Raw genomic sequence first — 25,203 nt, forward strand, 5'->3', positions numbered from 1 at the left:
TGCATTCCCACCAACAGTGTAGGAGGGTTCCCTTTTCTCCACACCCTCTCCAGCATTTATTGCTTGCAGATTGTTGGATCGCAGCCATTCTGACTGGTGTGAAGTGGTACCTCATTGTGATTTTGATTTGCATTTCTCTGATAATGAGTGATGTTGAGCATCTTTTCATGTGTTTGTTAGCCATCCGTATGTCTTCTTTGGAGAAATGTCTATTTAGTTCTTTGGCCCATTTTTTGATTGGGTCGTTTATTTTTCTGGAATTCAGCTGCATAAGTTGCTTGTATATTTTTGAGATTAGTTGTTTGTCAGTTGCTTCATTTGCTATTATTTTCTCCCATTCAGAAGGCTGTCTTTTCACCTTGCTTATAGTTTCCTTTGTTGTGCAGAAGCTTTTAATTTTAATTAGATCCCATTTGTTTATTTTTGCTTTTATTTCCAGAATTCTGGGAGGTGGATCATAGAGGATCCTGCTGTGATTTATGTCGGAGAGACATTCTTAAATAAATGTAATTATGTTATACATCATTTTAATGCACATTTCTCACCTTATTTATTTATATTTTTGCTAATGACTTAATAGTTGCACCATTGTACATCCCATCAAAAATGTATGAGAGTTCTAGTTGCTCCACATCCTCGACAATATTTGTTATTATTTTTAAAGAACTTTTTGTCATTCTGTTGGGTATACAGATGTATTTCATTTTCCTTCCAAAGAATATGACTAAGGTAACGAAACAGTTGAAGGCATTCTGACAGACAAGCCCTAACGGGTTGACTAGGTAGGAACTAGAAAATTAGCCGAAAGCCATTCATTAATTCCGTGTGTTCTTACTGCTGAGTAAGTCCTTACAACTTTAAACTAAGGCCCACAGTGGGGACAGACTTTTCCCAAGGCCATTCATTAAAATAGTAACAGAGCCAGAGTTTCAAGTCTCTGTTCTTGTTACACCAACGATGGCAACTCAGTGGCATACGGTTTTCCTTTATTCCATGTCCATGGCCAATATTGCCACATTAAGCCTGACTTGACTTCTCAACACAGGACACTAAACAGCCACCGTTGGTCTGTTGGAGTTGATGTCCATCACAGAACCTACTTGTACCTCATTTGTGATTTAATTAATGAGTTCACATCCTTGTGCATAGCATCATAGAACCATAAGTATGAGGAAGCATGCTTGGACTCTGGGCTTACCCTTAGTTAATAAAAAAGAGTATAACTCTTTCCACACTCCCTTCTTTGATTTAGCAAACAGAGAAGAAAGGGTGTCTGCAAGCTTAGGGCAATGTCTAATCCTGTCTGACTCCAGCCATCAGCTTGGCCATAAAATAGAGCAATAGAATTTTAAAGCCAATAAATCAGATTATTGTTTCAGAGGCCCAGGTGAAGATTCTGAGCTAGAAAGAGATTTCAGTTTTGCAGAAGGGATGTTGTGGTCTGAATGCTGCATCTGTGAGCCTCTGCAGCATCTAGGTGCACAGATGTGCTGTATGAACACTGGCTGATATCCACATTCTTAAAAGGCAAGTCTACGCATCCTCACAGCTGGTGACATCACTGCTCTATCCTATTGTCATCCTAACCCACAGAGACGAGATGGGTTCTGCTCATCTGCACTTGTGACATCTATTCAAGAGCTGCCTTAGAAAAGCCTCCTACTAGAGTGCCTTACCTTGCAAACACCAGATAGCTTGAGAGGACATGGGCCTCAAGATAACCACTGAATAATGACACTTTAATCTCAGAATCTGCATTCTCTTCTCTCCAATAAGCCCTTGCTTCTACTGAGATCCTAATTTCTAAGGGAAAGCATATGCTTATTATCTTTCTCTCTTTATCTTTGGCAAGTCCCTATCTGTTATGATCAGGGAAAGAAAACAGGAAAAGAAAAAAGATTAAAAAGTGAGCACAGATATGCATGTTTATCTGTTTCCCAACTTATTTAAATTGGTAGAAATGCCTTGCAATGGAACACACAGATATGATAAAACAAAATGTCAATAAATGATTGTATATACAACTTATCTATGGATTCTGCTGGATGTAAGACAACATGCCAAAAACAGGTAGGTGATTCAGAAATAAATAAAATATGGTCACTTCTCTGAAAAATCTTGCAGCCCAATGGAATACATGGGGCTGCAAGATAAATCACACAAAGTATTAGAGGAAAAGAGAAAGTGATCACCTATTCCCAGAGTCACTAGGAATAGATTACAAAAGGTGCTTCTACTTTGCCCCAGGAGAAGTAACAGAATGATGGACAAAATTCATGGTGCCCAGTCTTATCTTCATCTCTTAGAATTAGCATTTTACAGTGCACTTCACGTATATTAATATGCTTCCTGGATACTCGCTATATAATTTAGAAAGCTGTGCAATTTTTTTTTTTCCTTCTTCAAGTTAGGATCCCTTGGGGATATGCAAATGCTACGCAGATTGGTGACAGTCTGAGATTTACAGGAAAGGAGGGAATCTGATATTCCCATAAAGGACTAAGTAAGTGTTTTGGCTTCTCTCTTTTAGCCCCTCATCACCTTGGACAGCAGCATTTCCTTCACATTCCTAGCAGAGGGAACTAATACCATCACTGTCCAGGTGGCTGCTGGGAATGCCCTCATCCAAGACACAAAAGATATTGCTGTTCACGGTAAGCCCTATGATGCCCCTTTCTGCCCAGTGATCCCCTCCAGCCACCCGAGTGGCATTCACTGACTGCTTTGGAAGTTGCCTAGGCCATGGGGAAATTATGTAGGTCCACAAAAGGTATCTAAAGGTACTTCTTTACTTGTCCTTGAATAGATACTGAGATTGTTAGAGAAGTAGGTACCGATAAGCATTGTTTGTATTCTGTGATATGTCTGCATCACAACCTGATGGTCTCATTAGACAGGGATAAATCATAAATTGAAGAGATGCTGAGCTTAAAAGACTATCATAGAAGCATTTTGATCTGTTGAACCGCCAAGGTATCTATAACACACATATAGCATCCATTCTTTGTGAGATGTGAATCAGTGATTTCAAAAGCTGGAGGAGTTACAGTACCTGCTCTTGAGGAACTCATAGCTTAGGTACTGAGATAAACTATACATAACCGATGTGTTTTGTTTGTTGCTAGAGACTAACATCTTTCACTGCAAAGGAGAAGAACAAGGCTAAGAATATAAGGATAAAACAAGGCAGGAGAGTGGTAAACAGAATCACCATTCTGTTCTCTATCCTGGAGAACCATTCTTAAGTTAATTTTCAATCAAACTGTGCTTCTACCACTATTCAGTGAACCTCCCTTAGACCCTAAAAACAGCCACTATAGGAAAAAAAAAAAAAGCTTAGTAGAAAACAGGGTTTTCTGGAAAGTTATACTAAGGTATATGATCCTTTGACTCAGTTTATATCTTCCACTTCACCCCAGATGAGTGCCTTTTTCTACAACTCTGCAAACTTGAGGTTCAGGCTCTCTTATTGGGCACCTGGAAGACTTTAAACATTTTTGTTGGAGTGCAGCTGGGAGTTTGGGGTTTGTAGATATAAACTATTACATTTTGAAGGGATAGACAATAAGGTCCTACTGTATAGCATAGGGAACTATATCCAGTCTCCTAGGATAAACCATAATGGAAAAGAATATAAAAAAGAATGTATATATGTATAAAACTGGGTCACTTTGTTGTATAGCATAAATGAGCACAACATTGTAAATCAACCATACTTCAAATTAAAAATTAAAATACAGAAGTACACAGATCGTGTTTCAGCTTCATGAATTACCACAAAGTGGACAGACCTGTGTATCTACCAATCAGATCAAGAAACCAAATGTTACCCACACCTAGATACAGCATTTTGACCTATTTTCTAACCCCTGAGGCATTTTCTAGCAGTATCGATGGAACAAAGGGAAACACAAGAAAAAGCTCCATTCTAACCTAGCTCAATTTATTAATGCTTAATTGTTGCCTCTGCATGATACTACCTGTAGCAGCAAAAGTCTTCTTTTCCTCGAGTTTCATAATTATCTTGTATTGAGGTACCACTTCACACCAGCCAGAATGGCTGCGATCCAAAAGTCTGCAAGCAATAAATGCTGGAGAGGGTGTAGAGAAAAGGGAACCCTCTTACACTGTTGGTGGGAATGCAAACTAGTACAGCCACTATGGAGAACAGTGTGGAGATTCCTTAAAAAATTGCAAATAGAACTGCCTTATGACCCAACAATCCCACTGCTGGGCATACACACCAAGGAAACCAGAATTGAAAGAGACACATGTACGCCAGTGTTCATCACAGCACTGTTTATAATAGCCAGGACATGGAAACAACCTAGATGTCCATCAGCAGATGAATGGATAAGAAAGCTGTGGTACATATACACAACGGAGTATTACTCAGCCATTAAAAAGAATACATTTGAATCAGTTCTAATGAGATGGATGAAACTGGAGCCGATTATACAGAGTGAAGTAAGCCAGAAAGAAAAACACTGATACAGTATACTAACACATATATATGGAATTTAGAAAGATGGTAATGATGACCCTGTATGTGAGACAGCAAAAGAGACACAGATGTAAAGAACAGACTTTTGGACTCTGTGGGAGAGAGGATGGGATTATTTGGGAGAATGGCATTGAAACATGTATAATATCATGTAAGAAACAAATCGCCAGTCTATGTTCAATGCAGGATACAGGATGCTTGGGGCTGGTGCATGGGGATGATCCAGAGAGATGATATGGGGTGGGAGGTGGGAGGGGGGTTCATGTTTGGGAACTGATGTACACCCATGGCAGATTCATGTCAATGTATGGCAAAACCAATACAGTATTGTAAAGTAAAATAAAGTAAAAATTAAAATAAAATTAAAAAAAAAGAAATTCTTAATATTAAAAAAAAAAAGTGGTAGGAGCACAAACCTACCTCCAGTAGGTGAGTTCCACTCACCAAATCCCACTTCATTTAGAAGCCAAGAGACAGGCTGAAAAGACAGAATTAGAGATGAGGCCACATGGAAGCCCTTTTCCTAAAGCACAAAGATGGTGCTTTAGGAAAACACCTTATCACATCCTCTCAGCCTCACTCACACATGCTCTCTCCTTGCAGAATACTTCCAGTCCCAGCTCTTATCTTTCTCTCCTAATCTGGATTACCACAATCCTGACATTCCAGAGTGGAGGCAAGATATTGCCAATGTGATCAAGCGGGCTTTGGTGAAAGTAAGTTGACTTTACCTTTGCTTAAATCTTCATGAATAAAAAACCAGGTGGTGTGGTCCCGGAGGCATTTTCATGGATTCAAACCACCGTTCTACAGTTAAATAAAGATTATTTCTCTGTAAAAAGAGAGAGAAGGGTAGAGGAAATGAAGGATGGAAAAGAAAGATGGAGAGATTCAGAAGAGAGAGATAGAGACAGATAATCAGTCCCATGTTTGAAGATGAGAAATTGGCACCATCTTTCTCCTACATTTTTGTAAGACAGGAGATTGACCCCTTTAATAAAATGATTGATGGACCACTGCTTAAGTATATACTAATGTCATTCACTCGTTTGGCCCACGGAAGTTTAGAGAGTTTTTGTTTGTTGTTTTTGTTGTTGTTTTTTTTAATTGTTTTTTAATTGAAGGATAATTGCTTTACAGACTTTTGTTGTTTTCTGTCAAACTTCAGTATGAATCAGCTGTAGGTATACATATATTCCCTCCCTTTTGTTGTTGTTTTTTAACCAGACAGACTTCAAGATTTCCATTGACCATATGTCGCAGTCAGAAGGTGACAAGCTAGGAACTAGAGCATGCCAGCAGACTCTAGGGTGATAGTTAGCACCAAGCCCGGCACGCTGCAGTCTGTGGGGTCACAGCGAGTCAGACGTGACTTGGCAACTGAACGACAACAGCATATTTTCCTTAGAGCAAGTTGAAATGGTTTTGTTAACCATTTGCTCAGACCTAGGTGCTAGAGTATGATGATGGATAAAACATGGTCAATTCAAATTTAAGTCTAATGTGCAACTAGGTGTATGAGAGAGACATGGCCAGCATTTCAAAGGAGCATGGAGAAAAGTGCAATTCACTCTATCCAGAAAAGTTCAGGCTTGACACATATTCATGATTCAGTAAATACTTGTGAACTAGTAGAATAGTCTTTGGAGGGAATACTTGAACTCCGTTTTAAAGGATAAACAGTAGTTAACAGAGAGAGGATGATGTCTCTCAGGTACAATGAAAGCATGTGCAAAGCCATGGTCTATGGTAAGTACAGCATATTTGATAAGTGGCAGTTTATTTTAGCCAATCTATAAGTTATAAGGGCAGGTGTGACTGATGTTATGCTGGGATGGATTGATCATTTTGTGAAAGGTCTGAGCAACTAAAAGGGGTTTTGCATACATCCTGTAGGTTCTGGGAAGTGTGAAATGTGTTCTTTCTTTATTATTTAGGTAAAAAAAAAATACTTTATTTATTTATTTAGCTAACAAAGCAAGAAATTTTATTGGGAAGTGGTGCCTGGGTGGAGAGCAGTAGGGTAAGGGAACTCAGGAGAACTGCTCTGTCACATGGCTCACAGTTTCGGGTTTTATTGTGATGAGATTAGTGGCTTTGTATTTCAGACACCCAATCTTGTGGTAATACAGAGGATGGTCTCTAGAGGTGGGAAGTGAATAGGGTAGGGGATGATTTCACAGGAGATGACCTGTTAAAAGACTACTGCACTTGTCTAAACCAGATGTAATAATAAAATCCTGAAAAGGAAAGATCCAAAGGCTAACTTAACCTGCTGAGAAATAGAACTGGTGACTAATAAAATGTAGTGTGAATGAGAAGGAAGGAGAAGCTTTCTGATTATAAGAGTAAGAAGGAGAGGATTTTCCTTGCCATTGATCAAGATGGCAACTGTGTAGGAGAAACATACTTGGGGAGCAATGATGATTTGGTCTTTTATATGAGTTTGGAGTATCTCAGAAACAACTGGGTAAAGATAACCAAGAGAGTTAAAGATATGATTGGAGATCAAGTGAGGTTTCTGTAGGAGGTAGTGAGGCTGGAACTGAGGCCATGGAGGTCTTTAAGTCTGCCCCCACTCCCCAGCCACCCTAAGAGGGAAAGGGGGCAGGGCAGAGATGGATGCTGATGCTCTCCAAGGTAAAGGAGAAACATCCAGGGAAGGACACAGAAAAGAAGCTGCCAGAGAGGAAAAATAGATAAAATATAATAATATAAGAGCATTCCTGTGAGGAGCTGTCTATAAGAACCATACTTCATATCTGGTTACAAAAACTTGTTCAAAGAGAGGGATGAAAATGAAATTGATCTTGTATGCCTTTGACAATGAGACATCTAGCATTGTGCTGGATTTGTATGATTGGAGTTAGGTCCTTCCACATTCCCTAACTGAGTGATGCACCCTGCGGCCACTCTTCCCTGGGACACGGGGTCACACCTGCCATGACACTCCTGGGTTTTTCCATTTTCTCCATTGGGTGATTATCTGACCTCAGTCTGTTCTCTGAGAATTACTTCCCCTGCCTAGTTAGAATAAATCCATCTTGCCTCCCAGTAGGGAACTGAGTTCAGTTCAGTCGCTCAGTCGTGTCCGACTCTCTACGACCCCATGAATCAGAGCACACCAGGCCTCCCTGTCCATCACCAACTCCTGGAGTTCATTCAGACTCACGTCCATCAAGTCAGTGATGCCATCCAGCCATCTCATCCTCTGTCATCCTCTTCTCCTCCTGCCCCCAATCCCTCCCAGCATCAGAGTCTTTTCCAATGAGTCAACTCTTCGCATGAGGTGGCCAAAGTACTGGAGTTTCAGCTTTAGCATCATTCCTTCCAAAGAAATCCCAGGGCTGATCTCCAGAATGGACTGGTTGGATCTCCTTGCTGTCCAAGGGACTCTCAAGAGTCTTCTCCAACACCACAGTTCAAAAGCATCAATTCTTTGGTGCTCAGCCTTCTTCACAGTCCAACTCTCACATCCATACATGACCACAGGAAAAACCATAGCCTTGACTAGATGGACCTTAGTTGGCAAAGTAATGTCTCTGCTTTTGAATATGCTATCTAGGTTGGTCATAACTTTTCTTCCAAGGAGTAAGCGTCTTTTAATTTCATGGCTGCAGTCACCATCTGCAGTGATTTTGGAGCCCCCCAAAATAAAGTCTGACACTGTTTCCACTGTTTCCCCATCTATTTCCCATGAAGTGATGGGACCAGATGCCATGATCTTCGTTTTCTGAATGTTGAGCTTTAAGCCAACTTTTTAACTCTCCAATTTAACTTTCATCAAGAGGCTTTTTAGTTTCTCTTCACTTTCTGCCATAAGGGTGTTGTCATCTGCATATCTGAGGTTATTGATATTTCTCCCGGCAATCTTGATTCCAGTTTGTGCTTCTTCCAGTCCAGCGTTTCTCATGATGTACTCTGCATATAAGTTAAATAAGCAGGGTGACAATATACAGCCTTGATGTACTCCTTTTCCTATTTGGAACCAGTCTATTTTTCCATGTCCAGTTCTAACTGTTGCTTCCTGACCTGCATACACATTTCTCAATATTTCTCAACAATTTCTCAATACCAGACCACCTGACCGGCAGGTGGTCAGGTGGTCTGGTATTCCCATCTCCTTCAGAATTTTCCACAGTTTATTGTGATCCACACAGTCAAAGGTTTTGGCATAGTCAATAAAGCAGAAATAGATGTTTTCCTGGAACGCTCTTGCTTTTTCCATGATCCAGCGGATGTTGGCAATTTGATCTCTGGTTCCTCTGCCTTTTCTAAATCCAGCTTGAATATCTGGAAGTTCATGGTTCATGTATTGCTGAAGCCTGGCTTGGAGAATTTTGAGCATTACTTTACTAGCATATGAGATGAGAGCAGTGGTACGGTAGTCTGAGCATTCTTTGGCATTGCCTTTCTTTGAGATTGGAATGAAAACTGACCTTTTCCAGTCCTGTGGCCACTGCTGAGTTTTCCAAATTTACTGGCATATTGAGTGCAGCACTTTCACAGCATCATCTTTCAGAATTTAAAACAGCTCAACCGGAACTCCATCACCTCCACTAGCTTTGTTCGTAGTGATGCTTTCTAAGGCCCACTTGACTTCACATTCCAGGATGTCTGGCTCTAGATGAATGATCACATCATCGTGATTATCTCGGTCGTGAATATCTTTTTTGTACAGTTCTTCTGTGTATTCTTGCCACCTCTTCTTAATATCTTCTGCTTCTATTAGGTCCATACCATTTCTGTCCTTTATTGAGCCCATCTTTGCATGAAATGTTCCCTTGGTATCTCTAATTTTCTTGAAGAGATCTCTAGTCTTTCCCATTCTGTTCTTTTCCTCTATTTCTTTGCATTGATCGCTGAAGAATGCTTTCTTATCTCTTCTTGCTATTTTCTGGAACTCTGCATTCAGATGCTTATATCTTTCCTTTTCTCCTTTGCTTTTCACCTCTCTTCTTTTCACAGCTATTTGCAAGGCTTCCCCAGACAGCCATTTTGCTTTTTTGCATTCCTTTTCCATGGGGATGGTCTTGATCCCTGTCTCCTGTACAATGTCACAAACCTCATTCCATAATTCATCAGGCACTCTATCTATCAGATCTAGTCCCTTAAATCTATTTCTCACTGTCACTGTATAATCATAAGTGATTTGATTTACGTCATACCTGAATGGTCCCTACTTTCTTCAATTTAAGTCTGAATTTGGTAATAAGGAGTTTATGATCTGAGCCACAGTCAGCTCCCGGTCTTATTTTTGCTGACTGTATAGAGCTTCTCCATCTTTGGCTGCAAAGAATATAATCAATCTGATTTCAGTGTTGACCATCTGGTGATGTCCATGTGAAGAGTCTTCTCTTGTGTTGTTGGAAGAGGGTGTTTGCTATGACCAGTGCATTATCTTGGCAAAACTCTATTAGTCTTTCCCCTGCTTCATTCCGTACTCCAAGGCCAAATTTGCCTGTTTCTCCAGGTGCTTCTTGACTTCCTACTTTTGCATTCCAGTCCCCTATAATGAAAAGGACATCTTTTTTGGGTGTTAGTTCTAAAAGGTCTTGTAGGTCTTCATAGAACCGTTCATCTTCAGCTTCTTCAGCATTACTGGTTGGGGCATAGACTTGGATTACTGTGATATTGAATGGTTTGCCTTGGAAATGAACAGAGATCATTCCGTCGTTTTTGAGACTGCATCCAAGTACTGCATTTCGGACTCTCTTGGTGACCATGATGACTACTCCATTTCTTCTGAGGGATTCCTGCTGTAGTAGTAGATATGATGGTCATCTGAGTTAAATTCACCCATTCCAGTCCATTTTAGTTCGCTGATTCCTAGAATGTCGACGTTCAGTCTTGCCATCTCTTGTTTGACCACTTTCAATTTGCCTTAATCCATGGACCTGACATTCCAGGTTCCTATACAATATTGCTCTTTACAGCATCGGACATTGCTTCTATCACCAGTCACATCCACAGCTGGGTATTGTTTTTGCTTTGGCTCCATCCCTTCATTCTTTCTGGAGTTATTTCTCCACTGATCTCCAGTAGCGTGTTGGGCCCCTACTGACCTGGGGAGTTCTCTTTCAGTGTCCTATCATTTTGCCTTTTCATACTGTTCATGGAATTCTCCAGGCAAGAATACTGAAGTGGCTTGCCATTCCCTTCTCCAGTGGACCACATTCTGTCAGACCTCTCCACCATGACCCGCCCATGTTGGGTTGCCCCTCAGGCATGGCTTAGTTTCATTGAGTTAGACAAGGCTGTGGTCCTAGTGTGATTAGACTGACTGGTTTTCTGTGAGTATGGTTTCAGTGTGTCTGCTCTCTGATGCCCTCTTGCAACACCTACCATCTTACTTGGGTTTCTCTTACCTTGGGCGTGGGATATCTCTTCACACCTGCTCCAGCAAAGCGCAGCCACTGCTCCTTACCTTGGACGAACTGAGGCATCTGGCAAAACATCCTCAAGCTCCCTGGAGATGACTCCCAGCTTTGGGGGGCTTTCCAGACTTCTGACTGCCATTCACTAGTTCTCTGAAGGTTGGCACTCTCTCTCTCTCTTTCCTTCATCACATCCCTAAGAGTTAACACCATCTCTAGTTCCAAATACGAATCGGAGCTGAGCTAATGGGAGACAGCCCCTCCACTCATATTCAGTCCAGTGTCTATTTATTCTTTCCTCACTGTCAGGCATCGTTTGGAACAGTGAGGCAGCCATAGAGACCATCCCCCTCTCCTCTGAATATCTTGGCAGACATAAAATAAGACCCTATTAAAGAAAAGACTGTATCAGATAAGCATACCTTACTGTGGGCATGATCTAAATTCCTTTCGTGGAAGTCTGAAGTGCTAGGAGCCAGAGGCTGACTTAGAACAGGTCATTGAAGGTGAGATAGTCAGGGGAGACTTCTAGAAGGAGATGGGAATTTCTGCCAAGTCAAAAACTGTATTTATATATGTGTATATCATATTTGAATTGACAAAAGATTAGTTCTGGATAAAAGACTTTCAGGAGACACATAGGAAAGAATAGGACTACTCTTTACAGGGAAAAATTCAGAATTTTATTTTCCTGCGGATTTTACCTTCAGATGGAAGCTTACATTTAGTTTTTATCAAAAAGCAATATAATCCTTTTACTCAACCCTCAGGAATAGAAAAATTCATTTAAAATTTCAGCATCTTAACTCAACTTTTAGTGTCTTATTCGTCATATGTATATGTTTTAATTTTTTTAGAGTTGTAGCCAAGGAAATGTAAAGAACTAGATCAGAAAGAATACAGCTCTCATTAAGCGTTTTTCCATGTTGTCTCACTGTGCTAATTATCATCTTTATGGTAGCATAACCATTATTTACTTAACTTTTTCGAATATTTAACATTTTCCCATTTATTGGATATTATAAGTAATGTCATGAGTGTTTCTTCCTCCAAATGGCCTTTCCTATATTTTGGATTATTTCTTTAAGACAAACACTCCAAGTTACAGTTTCTGAATGAAGGGTCTGAATATGTTTATGACTTTACAGTAAGCCTGTTGAAAAATAAATTGGCAACATGTATCAGTTTTTAGTGCTGCCAGCAATAGTTGAGGAAACCTCTTAATTGAAGCTGCACCAGTATTAGCTATTTTAACTTAATAAAAAATCCTGCTTTAGTAAGTGAAAACAAGAACTGTTTTGCTCTTTTTTTAATTTGCATTTTCCCATGTTTGTTTATAACTTCTTCTTCTTCATTTGCAGCCAGTCTGTTCATGTTTTAGCCAGAAGCTCTAGTCTTCTTGGTGTAGAAAAATGGAAAATATGGGAGGAGCTTTTGCCAATGTTGCCAGCAAACAATATTTTGCAGATCGTTCATAGTAGTATTTTCGTTTCATGAAAGATGTATGGAAGAGCAGCGGAGGTAGAGAAACTAATTCTCTGCTTAGCAATTATAGGGAAAGCAAAAGGAAAGCCTGAATGTGTATTGGAAACTGTGCCTTAAATGCTGTATTAAAAATGCATAGTCAATATCCTTGTTATTGACTTGGGGAAGGCTGGATCCTTCAGGACCCCACTCTTCAGTCAAAACGTCTTCGCAGGTAACCAGTGTCCCGGAAGACCAGATCCTAGTTGCTGTGCTGCCTGGCCTCCCCACTTCTGCAGAGCTCTTCATCCTTCCCCCCAAGAACTTGACGGAGAGGAGGAAAGGCAATGAAGGGGACCTGGAACAAGTAAGTGAGAGAAAACTTGGCTAGGACACTCTCCTGCACCACCCTCTAAGGGAATACAAAGTATTTCTAGCCCCAGAGGTAGATTGAACCCTTTCCTATTTGTCCACCAACCTGTCACTCATTGTCTGGCACCAGGGCTTTGGAGAGCAATCAGCTTTACCCAGAATAAACACAAACACTGGAGCATTCAGCCACACAGGAAAGTAAAGCACTCCTGAAATCATTCATTCCAACAGTTGCCATTCTTGCAACTTGCTCATGTCTCCCAGCTAATGAGTTGTCCTGGCAAAAAGAGATGGGGGTGGGGTGGGGGATGAAGAGAAGAATTTGAGTTTCCCTGTCTATTTCTCAAAAATGTGCTTCCTGTCTTGAAAGATCCTGGTCAACACAAGTTCTGCTTCTGGGAAGAAAATGAACTGCTTTTAAACACGTGTCTTTGGAGAGAGATGGATTGCCTCATCTTGCTTTGACTAAGGAAGCAGCATTCCCCAAAGGGATCATGATTTACTGTCTTTATCAAATGGAATATAGCTCTTATGATCTGCATACCTGCCTAGAAGTGAAGGTGGCAGTGGCCCCAAGTCTCCCTCTCTCTCTCCCTGCTCTTGCTGGGGTCTTACTTGACTGGGCTTTGCTTTACCTTCCCATGCCTTCCTGTGATGAGTTAGAAATAAGTGAGAAAGAAGCTGCTAAAAACCAGCAGGAATCAAACACATTTGCTCCCTCTCGAATTAATCAATGTACAGACATCTTCCAAGTCCCTCTGCCACTCACCTAGCTGTCACCCCATCCCACGTTGGGCACAGTCCACCAAGGGCTGCACAGATGCCATCATGGTCAGTTTCTCTGGAAATGAAGTGGATCCTTGCGTTACAGGGCTGCATATTGAAATCGGCCAGATATAAATTCAGCTTCTCAATGCATACATCCCTTTTACAAGACCTCTTTATTCTGAAATAGCAAGTGGCATGTGTGAGCTATATTTGGAAGCTACACTATCCATCCATTTAGATAAATAGGTAATTACGGTGATGAATAGCGGCTGTGATATTAAGGCATGGACAGCGAGATAAGAGTTGGGACAACAGCCTCAGTCTGCCTCAGCTTTCATGTGGGAATTACACAGTGATTAAATTGATGTTATGGGTTCTGAAGCTTGCTGGGGAAAAGGAAAGAGGAAAAATTATCCCATAAAAAGGAGGCAGCTTCTGCTCTGATGTTTGCCTCCCATTGTCTCTAAAAGAGAAACAGCAGAGGAGTGGGCTGTGGCGTACATGCCTGCTTTAATCCTGGCAGGGGCCTCTATCCTGTGTGTGTTGCTTGTTCACATTAAAGAACTAATGGTGGGTTGACTTTCTTTCATTGGGACCCATAACACGTCTCTCTATGGAAAGTTATACAGGCTTGGATGAAAAGACACTGAACTGGGAGTTGAATGAAGCATCTATGTCTGTTGTCAACTCAAATTCCCTAGGTGACTGTGGACACACCTCTCTCTCACTCTCCTTTCCAGTAATAGCAAAAAATACCAGCTTGTCCTTGGCTTCACAGGGCTCTAGGGGCTGGGAGAACCAAATGGATAAAAATGTTCCAATATGCTGTCCTCAGAATAGGTTATTATTATTATTATTATTATTATTTTTTGCCTGAAACCTGGTCTCTTCCTCCACGAGGGGGCTCCATCACATGACGTTACTTCCCACGCAGCTTCTTTTTTTTTTTCCTCCAGATTGTAGAGACTCTGTTTAATGCTCTAAACCAAAACTTGGTCCAGTTTGAGCTGAAGCCAGGGGTTCAAGTCATTGTGTATGTCACACAGCTGACGTTAGGTAAGTGCCTGAAGGCATATGGGGTGGGGAGATGGGTATGGTGACCTGATATCCTGAAGATAAAATGGAGGCGATGGTTACCAAATACCTTCCGATCAATGCTCATAAATGGCTTTGTGCAGTGATGGCAAGGAAAGATTAATTACATCTTTCTTGAGGTCTCTGGTTAGGGTGGCAAGAAGACATGTTTAGAAGTGGCTTTGCTATTGAATTCCTGGAGGAACTTCTAAACCTGCAATTTCTTTGGGCCTTGACTTTATTATCTTTCTTATGTATAACAGTTTAGTTCTCAATCTCCTTTAATTTCTACAGTTATCTGATTCAATGAATTTTGACTGGGAGACCAGATCAAATAACTTTAAAACTCCCTTCAATTTATAATGTTTAAATCTAAGTGAAAAGAGGGACTAGCTCTGGGTGGTTGATTTGTGAAAGAAAATCTAAAAAGGCATGGCCCATTGGACACCCACCTTTGGCTCTCTGGAAAAGCCTATTTGCTAACTGTTTCTAATTAATGAAAGCTTTTCAGATGTAGAGGTTCCACATGTGCCCATCCAGCCACGTTTTACCAGAATTGACTAGAGGAAGAAATGGAAACACTCTATTACCTATAATCATATTGACAAGCACTCCGGTGTCTAAGAAAAGGAGCATTCATACCCTATTCCTGCTCCCCTTAGCTGAGTACAATTTACAGCAGGAACAGCAGGCTTCCCCAGGCAGAGCAAGGAGTTTACTTTCCCTAAGAAGCTGTGATCAGGGTACCATCCTCACTGAAGCCAAGCTTCCTCTGCCCAGATAGCATGCAGGGCGATCGAAGGCTGTATATAAGGTTGGAGACCAGCTGGCCTCATTCTCCAATGGAGACTCCCCCCAGCTAATAGCTTCCGAATGAGCAAGTCTGTTCTTTCCTCCTAGCTCCGCTGGTGGACTCTAGTGCTGGGCACAGCAGCTCAGCCGTGCTTATGCTCTTGTCAGTAGTGTTTGTCGGCCTGGCTGTGTTTTTGATCTACAAGTTTAAAAGGTATGTGCTGCCGTCACTCAATTTTAGGCATGGGGCTAGGTTCCTGGGGGCTGATTCTTCCTGTAACTTACATTGCTAAACTCATCCCAAATATGTGATATTAACTTTCCCTGAAGCTGTATTTGGCCTTGGGAAAGAACAGGACATGTTTTAGGGTCAGAGAGTAAATGGACTTAATATGAATCTCTCCAGTTTATAATTATGTTGAATTGGGAAAATGAAGTGGCTTAGATGGTAAAGAATCTGCCTGCAATGGGGGAGACCTGGATTTGATCCCTGGGTCAGAAAGATACCTTGGAGAAGGGAATGGCAACCCACTTCAGTATTTTTGCCTGGAGAATTCCATGGACAGAGGAGCCTTGCAGGCATCGTCCATGGGATCACAGAGTCGGAGGTGACTGAGTGACTGACACAACACTAGGAAAATGAGGGGGAGCCTATGAAGTCAGTTTCTTTTCTAGAAGAGAAGTTTGAGGGTTTTTCAGACCTCATTTAAGTTTCTATAGTAGGATCTCAAATATTTAGGAGATCTTTTTCTACAGCTTACCACTCATCTAAGGTGACTAAGTAGAGAAATGCCTGTGTGTGTGCTCAATTGTATTGGACTCTTTGCTACCCCAAGGGCTGTAACCTGTCAGGCTCCTCTATCCATGGAATTTTCCAGGGTTGTATTTTCTCAGTTCAGTTGAGTTCAGTCGCTCAGTCATGTCCAATTCTTTGAACTGCAGCAGTACAGGCCTCTCTGTCCATCACCACCTCCCGGAGCTTACTCAAACTCATGTCCATTGAGTCAGTGATGCCATTCAACCATCTCATCCTCTGTTGTCCCCTTCTCCTCCTGCCCTCAATCTTTCCCAGCATCAAGGTCTTTTCAAATGAGTCAGCTCTTTGCATCAGGTGGCCAAAGTATTGAGTTTCAGCTTGAACGTCAGTCCTTCCAATGAATATTTAGGACTGATTTCCTTTAGGGTGGACTGGCTGGATCTCCTTGCAGTCCAAGGGACTCTCAAGAGTCTTCTCTAACACCACAGTTCAAAAGCATAAATTCTTCAGCACTCAGCTTTCTTTATAGTCCAACTCTCACATCTATACATGACTACTGGAAAAACCATAGCCTTGACTAGATGGAACTTTATTGATAAAGTAATATTTCTGCCTTTTAATATGCTGTCTAGGTTGGTCATAACTTTTCTTCCAAGGAGTAAGTGTCTTTTAATTTCATGGCTGCAGTCACCATCTGCAGTGATTTTGGAGCCCCCCAAAAAATAAAGTCTGACACTGTTTCCACTGTTTTCCCCATTTATTTGCCATGAAGTGATGGGACCAGATGCCATGATCTTCGTTTTCTGAATGTTGAGCTTTAAGCCAACTTTTTCAGTCTCCTCTTTCACTTTCATCAAGAGACTTTTTAGTTCCTCTTCACTTTCTGCCATAAGGGTGGTGTCATCTGCATATCTGAGGTTATTGATATTTCTCCCGGCAAACTTGATTCCAGCTTGTGTTTCTTCCAGTCCAGCGTTTCTCATGAGGTACTCTGCATATGAGTTAAATGAGCAGGGTGACAATATACAGCCTTGACGTACTCCTTTTCCGATTGGGAATCAATCTGTTGTTCTATGTCCAGTTCTAACTGTTGCTTCCTGACCTGCATACAGATTTCTCAAGAGGCAGGTCAGGTGGTCTGGTATCTCCATCTCTTGAAGAATTTTCCACAGTTAATTGTGATCCACACAGTCAAAGGCTTTGATGTAGTCAATAAAGCAGATATAGATGTTTTTCTGGAGTTTTCTTGCTTTTTTGATGATCCAACAGATGTTGGCAATTTGATCTCTGGTTCCTCTGCTTTTTCTAAATCCAGCTTGAATATCTGGAAGTTCATAGTTCATGTATTGTTGAAGCGTGGCTTGGAGAATTTTGAGCATTGCTTTACTAGCGTATGAGATGAGTGCAATTGTGGGGTAGTTTGAACATTCTTTGGCATTGCCTTTCTTAGGGATTGGAATAAAAACGGACCTTTTCCAGTCCTGTGGCCCCTGCTGAGTTTTCCAAATTTGCTGGCATATTGAGTGCAGCACTTTGACAGCATCATCTTTCAGGATTTGAAACAGCTCCACTGGAATTACACCATCTCCACTAGCTTTGTTTGTAGTGATGCTTTCTAAGGCCCACTTGACTTCACATTCCAGGATGTCTGGCCCTAGGTGAGTGATCACACCATCGTGATTATCTGGGTCATGAAGATCTTTTGTGTATAGTTCTTCTGTGTATTCTTGCCACCTCTTCTTAATATCTTCTGCTTCTGTTAGGTCCATACCATTTGTGTCCTTTATCAAGCCCATCTTTGCATGAAATGTTCCCTTGGTATCTCTAATTTTCTTGAAGAGATCTCTAGTCTTTCTCATTCTGTTGTTTTCTTCTGTTTCTTTGCACTGATCTCTGAGGAAGGCTTTCTTATCTCTCCTTGATATTCTTTGGAACTCTGCATTCAGTTTCTATATCTTTCCTTTTCTCCTTTGCTTTTCACCTCTCTTCTTTTCACACCTATTTATAAGGCCTCCTCAGACAGCCATTTCACTTTTTTGCATTTCTTTTTCTTGGGGATGGTCTTGCTCCCTGTCTTCTGTACAATGTCATGAACCTCCATCCATACTCCAGGGCATCTTCCTGGCGCAGGCATCAAACCCATGTTTCTTGGGCCTCCTGCATTGGCAGGTGGATTCTTTACCACTGCCCCACTTCAGATGTTAAATAGAGAAAATATAGCTGAAATCTGGTTACACACATACACATACATACTTGTATAGTGGTTATTATCCAGTATCTCTGTATAAATTTGCATGTAGAAGTATACATTTTTAATCCTCCTCCCTATTTTCCCTATTTCTAAAGGTAAATAGATCAGAAAAACCAAACCCCACTAATATTCAAAATTTATTTTTGAAGACCAGAGAAGGGGTGATATAATAGGATACTCATTAAAAACATGAAATTGAAATCAATAATTCTGTGCCATTATTTACATAATGTAATGCATCGACAAGGCATATACTGGTTAAGTGTGTAAACTCAAAATCAGACAGACTCAGTTTTATTTTAGCGCTTGCAGCCTTAGGCAGTTGAATCTGCCTCTCTAACTAAGCCTTCATTTCCTCATATGTAAAATGGAAAAGCAATAATACTTTATAGGTTTGCTACATGTTTTCAAGGCAAAAATATCTATATCTAGCATATAATATGTACTAGATTTCATGATTTTTCATGAAAAAAATTACAATTTCATGACTTAAAAAAAATCCTGAAAGCTAAGCTATTTTGAATAACAGTGTGCCTCCAGAAGGTGACTCTATGTCACAAACTGGCACATAGTAGGCTCATATGTATCAGTGACATAGAAAGGTGCATCACAGGAAGTCTGTGTAAAGTAAAAGTATCATTATTTATTGTCAGATGAATTTTGAAACTATAGCTTTGGAATTTTTCTAAACTCTGTAATGCTTTTAGAAGAGATCAGTGGTAAACATGCTTCACTCTACCTTCCCTTCCTCCAGCCCCTGTCAGCTCCCTGCTAGTGGATTTCTCAGGCTTAAAATATATATATATAATAAGTTTTACTCAGTGTACATCTACGCACTGGCCAAACAGCAGGAATCCTTCCACACTCTCCATTAGAAGGACAAAGTGGGGTTTACCATCCTTCTCCATATATAGACTAATGCTTGGGTTCATGTCCTCTTGGATCATGATGTGTCAACCCACCTACCATGTTCCATTTGAAGAAGGGAAAATCCTTCTTATCCAATTAGCAAAGATTCAATATATTAATAGAGATGGTCTGGTCAGAGCAATACCCATTTATGAAGATACTTCAGTTACATACAAAGCACAGTTTCATTCATTCAGAGATTTGGTTTGGGGGATGCCTGGTGGTTGCTGAGGCTTGAGGATCAGCTAAACCAGATTTATCACTTCTGGCTCCTAGAACTCCACGTTTGCTGAGAACAGGGGCCAGTAGAAGTCCTGCAAAGAGTTATTTGTGTCAGGTGTCTCCAAATTAAGGCCAGAGGTATCCTGTGACTTAAGAAAACTTTCTCTTCTCTTGTGAGTGAAGTCGCTCAGTCATGTCCGACTCTTTGCGACCCCATGGACTGTAGCCCACCAGGTTCCTCCATCCATGGGATTTTCCAAGCAAGAGTACTGGAGTGGGTTGCCATTTCCTTCTCCAGAGGATCTTCCCGACCCAGGGATCAAACCCGGGTCTCCCACATTATAAGCAGATGCTTTACCGTCTGAGCCACCAGACAGCCAACTTATTAATGTAGCTATGTCTTAATGTCCAGACTTTAGTACTTGAATCTATGCTAGGTAATAGCATTTCTGAATTATTCTGCCTCTGTAGAATAATTAAATACCAGCCAACCCTTTCTTAAATACCAGTCAACCCTTTCTATGTCCCTGGCAGTGAATTAGGATACAGGAAACAAATACTAGTTAAAATGGATAAACAATGAGTCAGTTAAGAGTAACCAATCATCAGTTAACTTGTCTTTTCTAGTCACTTTTCTGGAAGCTTTTCTTCCAGTGCCCAAGCCTGTTGGCTGAGGTCCTATTGGATCTCCCTGTATTTCTTTGTTCTCCTTTCCCTCTCACTACCCACCTGGAACTCCAACGATGGCTATATGGAGGGTACCTGGCCTGCCAGCAAGTCAAGGTCAGGTTCTTATCCATGGTTCCCAGAGTCTCCTTTGCTTCTTTCATTTCTGTCCAATAGAACTTTCTGCAGTGATGAAAAGTCTTCATGATCTCTACTGCCTGATACAGTAGCCACTGGTATGGTGAAAAAAATGGAATTTTCAGTTTTATTTACCTTTAATTAATTTAAAGTTAAATAGCGATAGCTGACTAGCAGACACTCGGACAGCACAGGCTAGGGGAAGTGTCATTCTCTTTCTGCTTCTAGATCACTCACAGGCTCTGTGTTCAGACCCCAAACTTTCTCTCTGCCATCTCCGATATTAATTCATTAAGCCAGTAATTCATTCAGCAAACATTTATTGAATGCCTGCTCTGTACCAGGCATTGTCTACAATCTCAGCATCCTAAGTGGTCACTTAATAAAAGGGGAATTGAATTATTTAAAGGAATCTTGGAGATCATAGTAACTCTTTTCTCCTTCCTCTGTTAAGGGACTATATTTGATCTTATTCTTGGATAGTGGCTGCTATTTTGTGATATCTTTGGAAATATAATAAAAAATCATTTTGTGATTTTCTGAAAATTCTGCCTAATACCACCTTCTTTCTAGACTGTAGATTTGTTTTTTTCTTATTGTCCAAGAAGACTTTTGGGTTGTTGTATTTTCTAGTCTTTTTTTTTTTTTTTTTCCCAGTAAGGCTTTCATGATAGTGTGAAGCCTACTCTGCTTCTTCTAAATTCTTCTCACAAGCTTCTAACACTTAATCATAGTTGGAACAAACAAATAAAAGCTGAAATTTGTATAGATGATTTGGATTGATCCATCTTACTCCTCTTATTAAGATCCTCTTATTAAAACTTATATGAATGTATAGCTCAGGACGTGCCTCTAAACTTCATTTCCCACCTTTCTTTTCTGCAAAGTGGGATTTAGTCTTGACTTATAGTCTCAAAAGTCTTAGAGGTGGATGTGTTAAAAAAATGAACAGCAATTTGAAAAAAAAATTAAATGCTGCCAATTGTGACATAAAATTCATTCTCTTCCAACCATCTATTAAAAATATTGAAAAAAAGTGTGTTTTCGGAGAGGCAAATAAGGTAAGCAATCTTTGTAAGGGCAAGTATATCCAAATTCTCACAGGTATCAAACATTAAAAAAGCAGGAAGGAGGAGACAGTGATCTCTGGCTGAAGCTCTGAAGTACCCAGACTTGTGTGATCAGGAGTGGTTTGACTGCCCCAGCACCTAATAAATATTACAGTTGATCCCAACATTCATGAGTAATGTGTACTTTTATGATGAGAAGAAATCTAAGTCATTAGGCTGCCTTTCTATTTAGATAAGAAGAAAGTAAGGGCTAGCATGAAATTTTAATTACTCACATTAGGAGAGCCTGTGGTTTGCTGCCTCACACAGAATCTATTCATTTAAGGTTCTTGTAAATTATATTAAGCTAGTTTAGACCAGTAGGAGTCAAGGGACACCTCCCTTAATGTATGGAAAGCAGCCATTAAAAACATGAAAATTGGATGTCAATGAAAGATAGAAACTGTCCATGTTTCAAACATACTTTGAGGGCTTTCCAAATTAGCTACAGAAGGCCTTATTAAATGCCCACATTCTACCTTGTTGTGGGGTTGAAGCAGGGAAGGGAACGTAGATGGTTAAAAATACAACTGGTTGGCACTAGGGCAACAGAGTGATTCTGCTTCACACTTTCACAGAATGTTCTGTATTCGGATGGGTGTCATATGCCTTGAGTTTTAATAACATCTATGCCAGTAATTAACTTCATGAAAATGTCTGAACTTCAGGCCAATTTCCCCACCATTTAATGAGGTAAGACAGGGCTCTTCTACCTGTAAAATTCTAAGATAGAAGTGTGGTCTTTTTGTTAGAGGGCATAATAAATGAAAATAGAGCATTAGCTTTGAGGCCATCCATCTATTTATTCAACAAATACTTAATGAATATAAACCACATCCCAAGCACTATGTTAAGTGTATAGCATTGAAAATGGAAAATGTTGACCTTGCAGACATGGGGCTTTAGTGGGAGAGAAAGACAGAAAAGAAGTCCACACACATGGCCTATTCCATCACCCTAAACCAACACCCTATTCATTTCTTTCACAGACACCATCCTGTTATTACACATTTATGGTGGGAGAGTCTGAGTGGTCAGGAGAGGCCTCTCAGTGTGGCCTATAAGCCAAATTCTTCCAGGCAAGAAAGACACTATCACAAAAAGAGTAGAAGGTGTGTTACAGAGGGCACAGTTTATTCAAGGTCCCCTAGGTGGGGACAAGCCTGATGTATTAGACGCTTGAAACTCAAAGATTGGGTTTCAGACTAGCGGCATCACCCAGCTGGGAACTAGGCAGAAATGTAGAATTTCAACCCACCCTGTTCAGACCTCTAGAGCAACAAATGCATTTTAATAGGAACCTGGTGAGGCATAAGCACATTGAAGTTTAAGGAGTGTGGGATTAGAAGAAATCAAAGGAGGCTACAGAAGCTGGTGCACAGTGGGTCAGGAAATAACAGAGATGAGTCAGGAGATAAGTACTCCTATAAGATTTCAGTCTTAAGCTTCCTGCTTCTTCAAACTCGAGTCTGTCTGCCTTGTTTACAAACCTCCTACTTTGGTGTCTTTGAAGGAAGTTACTTCTCTTAATCCTTACCTTAGATAGCATCACTGACTCAATGGACATGAGTTTGAGTGAACTCTGGGAGATAGTGAAGGACAGGGAACCCTAGTGTGCTGCAGTCCATAGGGTTGCAAGGAGATGGACATGACTTAGTGACTGAACAGAGAAGAGCAATTCTTGCCTTAATCCTCTCCACAATCCTAAGAGAAAGCTATTATTATTCCTGTTAAACAGCTGAGGAAACTGACTATGGAAGTATTTACGATACTTGGTCCATGGATGGTGTTCTGAAAATGGTAGCAGTGGCTATAAGTCTTTTATCTCCTCTCCTGTTTATAAAGGAAACCAATGTGAGTTAATTAAATGGATGTAAACTTAGAAAAAGCTGTCTTTTCACTATGATGCCACCTCATAGTGTCAAAGTTCAGCTCCTTTATAAATGTAATAGCTGGTAAATATTTTAAGGGTTTTAATCCACAGCTGGTCAATAGTATTGCCCTTCTCTTTACACTTGCTGGTTTTGCCCCAGAAAAAGGTGAATTCCTTGGGGAGTTCCGTGGTTTACAATTCTCCTGGGCATCTGGGTCCCTCCTTGTGTTCTTTGCCTTCGTGAAGACAGTATCTGTGTGGCCAGCCCCTTTCCCTGACTTTGATCCTGTAGCTTCCTCCTCCCCATTATCACCCAGGATTTCCAACTGCCTCAGTGTGGCACGCCCTGTGATTACAATCTGATTTTGCTCCTGTCCCATGTAGGAAAATACCCTGGATTAACATCTATGCTCAAGTCCAACACGACAAGGAGCAGGAGATGATTGGGTCAGTGAGCCAAAGTGAAAACGCCCCCAAAATCACACTCAGCGACTTCACCGAGCCCGAGGAACTGCTGGACAAAGAGCTGGACACCCGGGTCATAGGTATGTGTACTGGAATCCCCAAGCTCCTGATTCCTCTGTCTTCCAGACACTGAGTCAGCCAGCCCACGGAGCCTGTCCTTCAGGTAGAGTCTAGAGGGTGGGAAAACAAACAATTGCCTCAGTGACATAAAACCTGACATAATCAGGTTTTAAAGTGTCTGCCTCCTCTGACCACATGAAATTGGCAGAACTTTTTCTCTTAAAAGTCGATCAAGATCCAAAGTGCTGGAGTCTGAATGGGAGAGGGCTGAGGCCAACTATCCATTACTATTGGACTTTTCTTTTTTTCCTTTAAGGCAAAGATTATGCATCCTAATAATCACACAAATAGGGAGTCTGCCATCAGAGAGCCCTGGATTCATTTTCTTGCTCTGTCAATCTGCTAGTTCTGTGGTCTCTCTGTGCCTCATATTCCTCATCTGTGAAATGGGAATAACATTACCTGCCTTGTAAGATTGTCGTGATCATAAAGTGGCGATGTCATTAGCACAGTGCCTGCCACATAAGTGTTCAATTCCTATTGGCTAGTACTGTTGAGTCACAAGAGTATAAGATGGCAAGGTATTGATGCTGCCTTGTGTGCTGGCATGGGAGAGGGCAAACATTAAACACAGATTAGATAAGGCAGTGACCTGATAGGATAGACCACCCAGCTGCCCTGTTTGATAAACACACAGCAAGGTGGCTTGGTATTGGACTTCCCTGGTGGCTCAGATGGTAAAGCGTCTGTCTACGATGCAGGAGACCTGGGTTCAATCCCTGGGTTGGGAAGATCCCTTGGGGAAGGAAATGGCAGTCCACTCCAGTACTATTGCCTAGAAAATCCCATGGGCAGAGGAGCCTGGTAGGCTACAGTCCATGGGGTTGCAAAGAGTCGGACACGACTGAGTGACTTCACGTTCAAAGCAAAGATCCATTCTCCTGTGACATGCATATCCTTACCTTCCTTTGTCTTCTCTCCCCTGCAGGAGGAATCGCCACCATTGCAAACAGTGAAAGCACAAAGGAGATCCCCAACTGCACTAGTGTTTAATACCAACAAGCTGCGTGGTCAACCATCTTTCTGACTTTATTTTTGATGATTCCTATTACTCTTATTATGGAAAAATGAAAATGTCTTTTTTACCTATTGTTTACCAAGGGCCCCATGAATAGCAGGCAGATGCTTAGCTTTGGGAGGCAAAGCATACTTAGCTGATTATGAGCCACGAAGAATAAATGGCTATTTTTGTGCTAAGGGCAAAGGATGCATCTTCCCATGGCTTTCTCACTTCATTCTGCCATTTATACTGCAAGAAATCTTGTTTCCCTTGTGGTCTGTCTTTTTAATTTTTTAAGTTGGGTTGGTTTTCCACTAACCTCCCATCCTCTCCCTGCCCCGT

At 41.0% G+C, this 25,203-nt stretch overlaps 1 protein-coding gene across 1 annotated transcript in view; it reads left to right on the forward strand.

Annotated features, from left to right (window-relative positions):
* SORCS3 (sortilin related VPS10 domain containing receptor 3) overlaps positions 1 to 24,854 on the forward strand; it is a 635,061-nt gene extending 610,207 nt beyond the window's left edge. The window contains exons 21-27 of the mRNA XM_068961512.1: positions 2,531 to 2,654; positions 5,108 to 5,220; positions 12,581 to 12,712; positions 14,442 to 14,541; positions 15,460 to 15,565; positions 23,661 to 23,821; positions 24,790 to 24,854. Coding sequence (XP_068817613.1) covers positions 2,531 to 2,654; positions 5,108 to 5,220; positions 12,581 to 12,712; positions 14,442 to 14,541; positions 15,460 to 15,565; positions 23,661 to 23,821; positions 24,790 to 24,854 — 801 coding nt within the window. The remainder of the gene's footprint in view (positions 1 to 2,530; positions 2,655 to 5,107; positions 5,221 to 12,580; positions 12,713 to 14,441; positions 14,542 to 15,459; positions 15,566 to 23,660; positions 23,822 to 24,789) is intronic.
* Positions 24,855 to 25,203: the final 349 nt, after the last annotated feature.

This window comes from Capricornis sumatraensis, chromosome 23 (assembly GCF_032405125.1).
Source record: "Capricornis sumatraensis isolate serow.1 chromosome 23, serow.2, whole genome shotgun sequence".
In the NCBI taxonomy this organism is placed as follows: domain Eukaryota; kingdom Metazoa; phylum Chordata; class Mammalia; order Artiodactyla; family Bovidae; genus Capricornis; species Capricornis sumatraensis.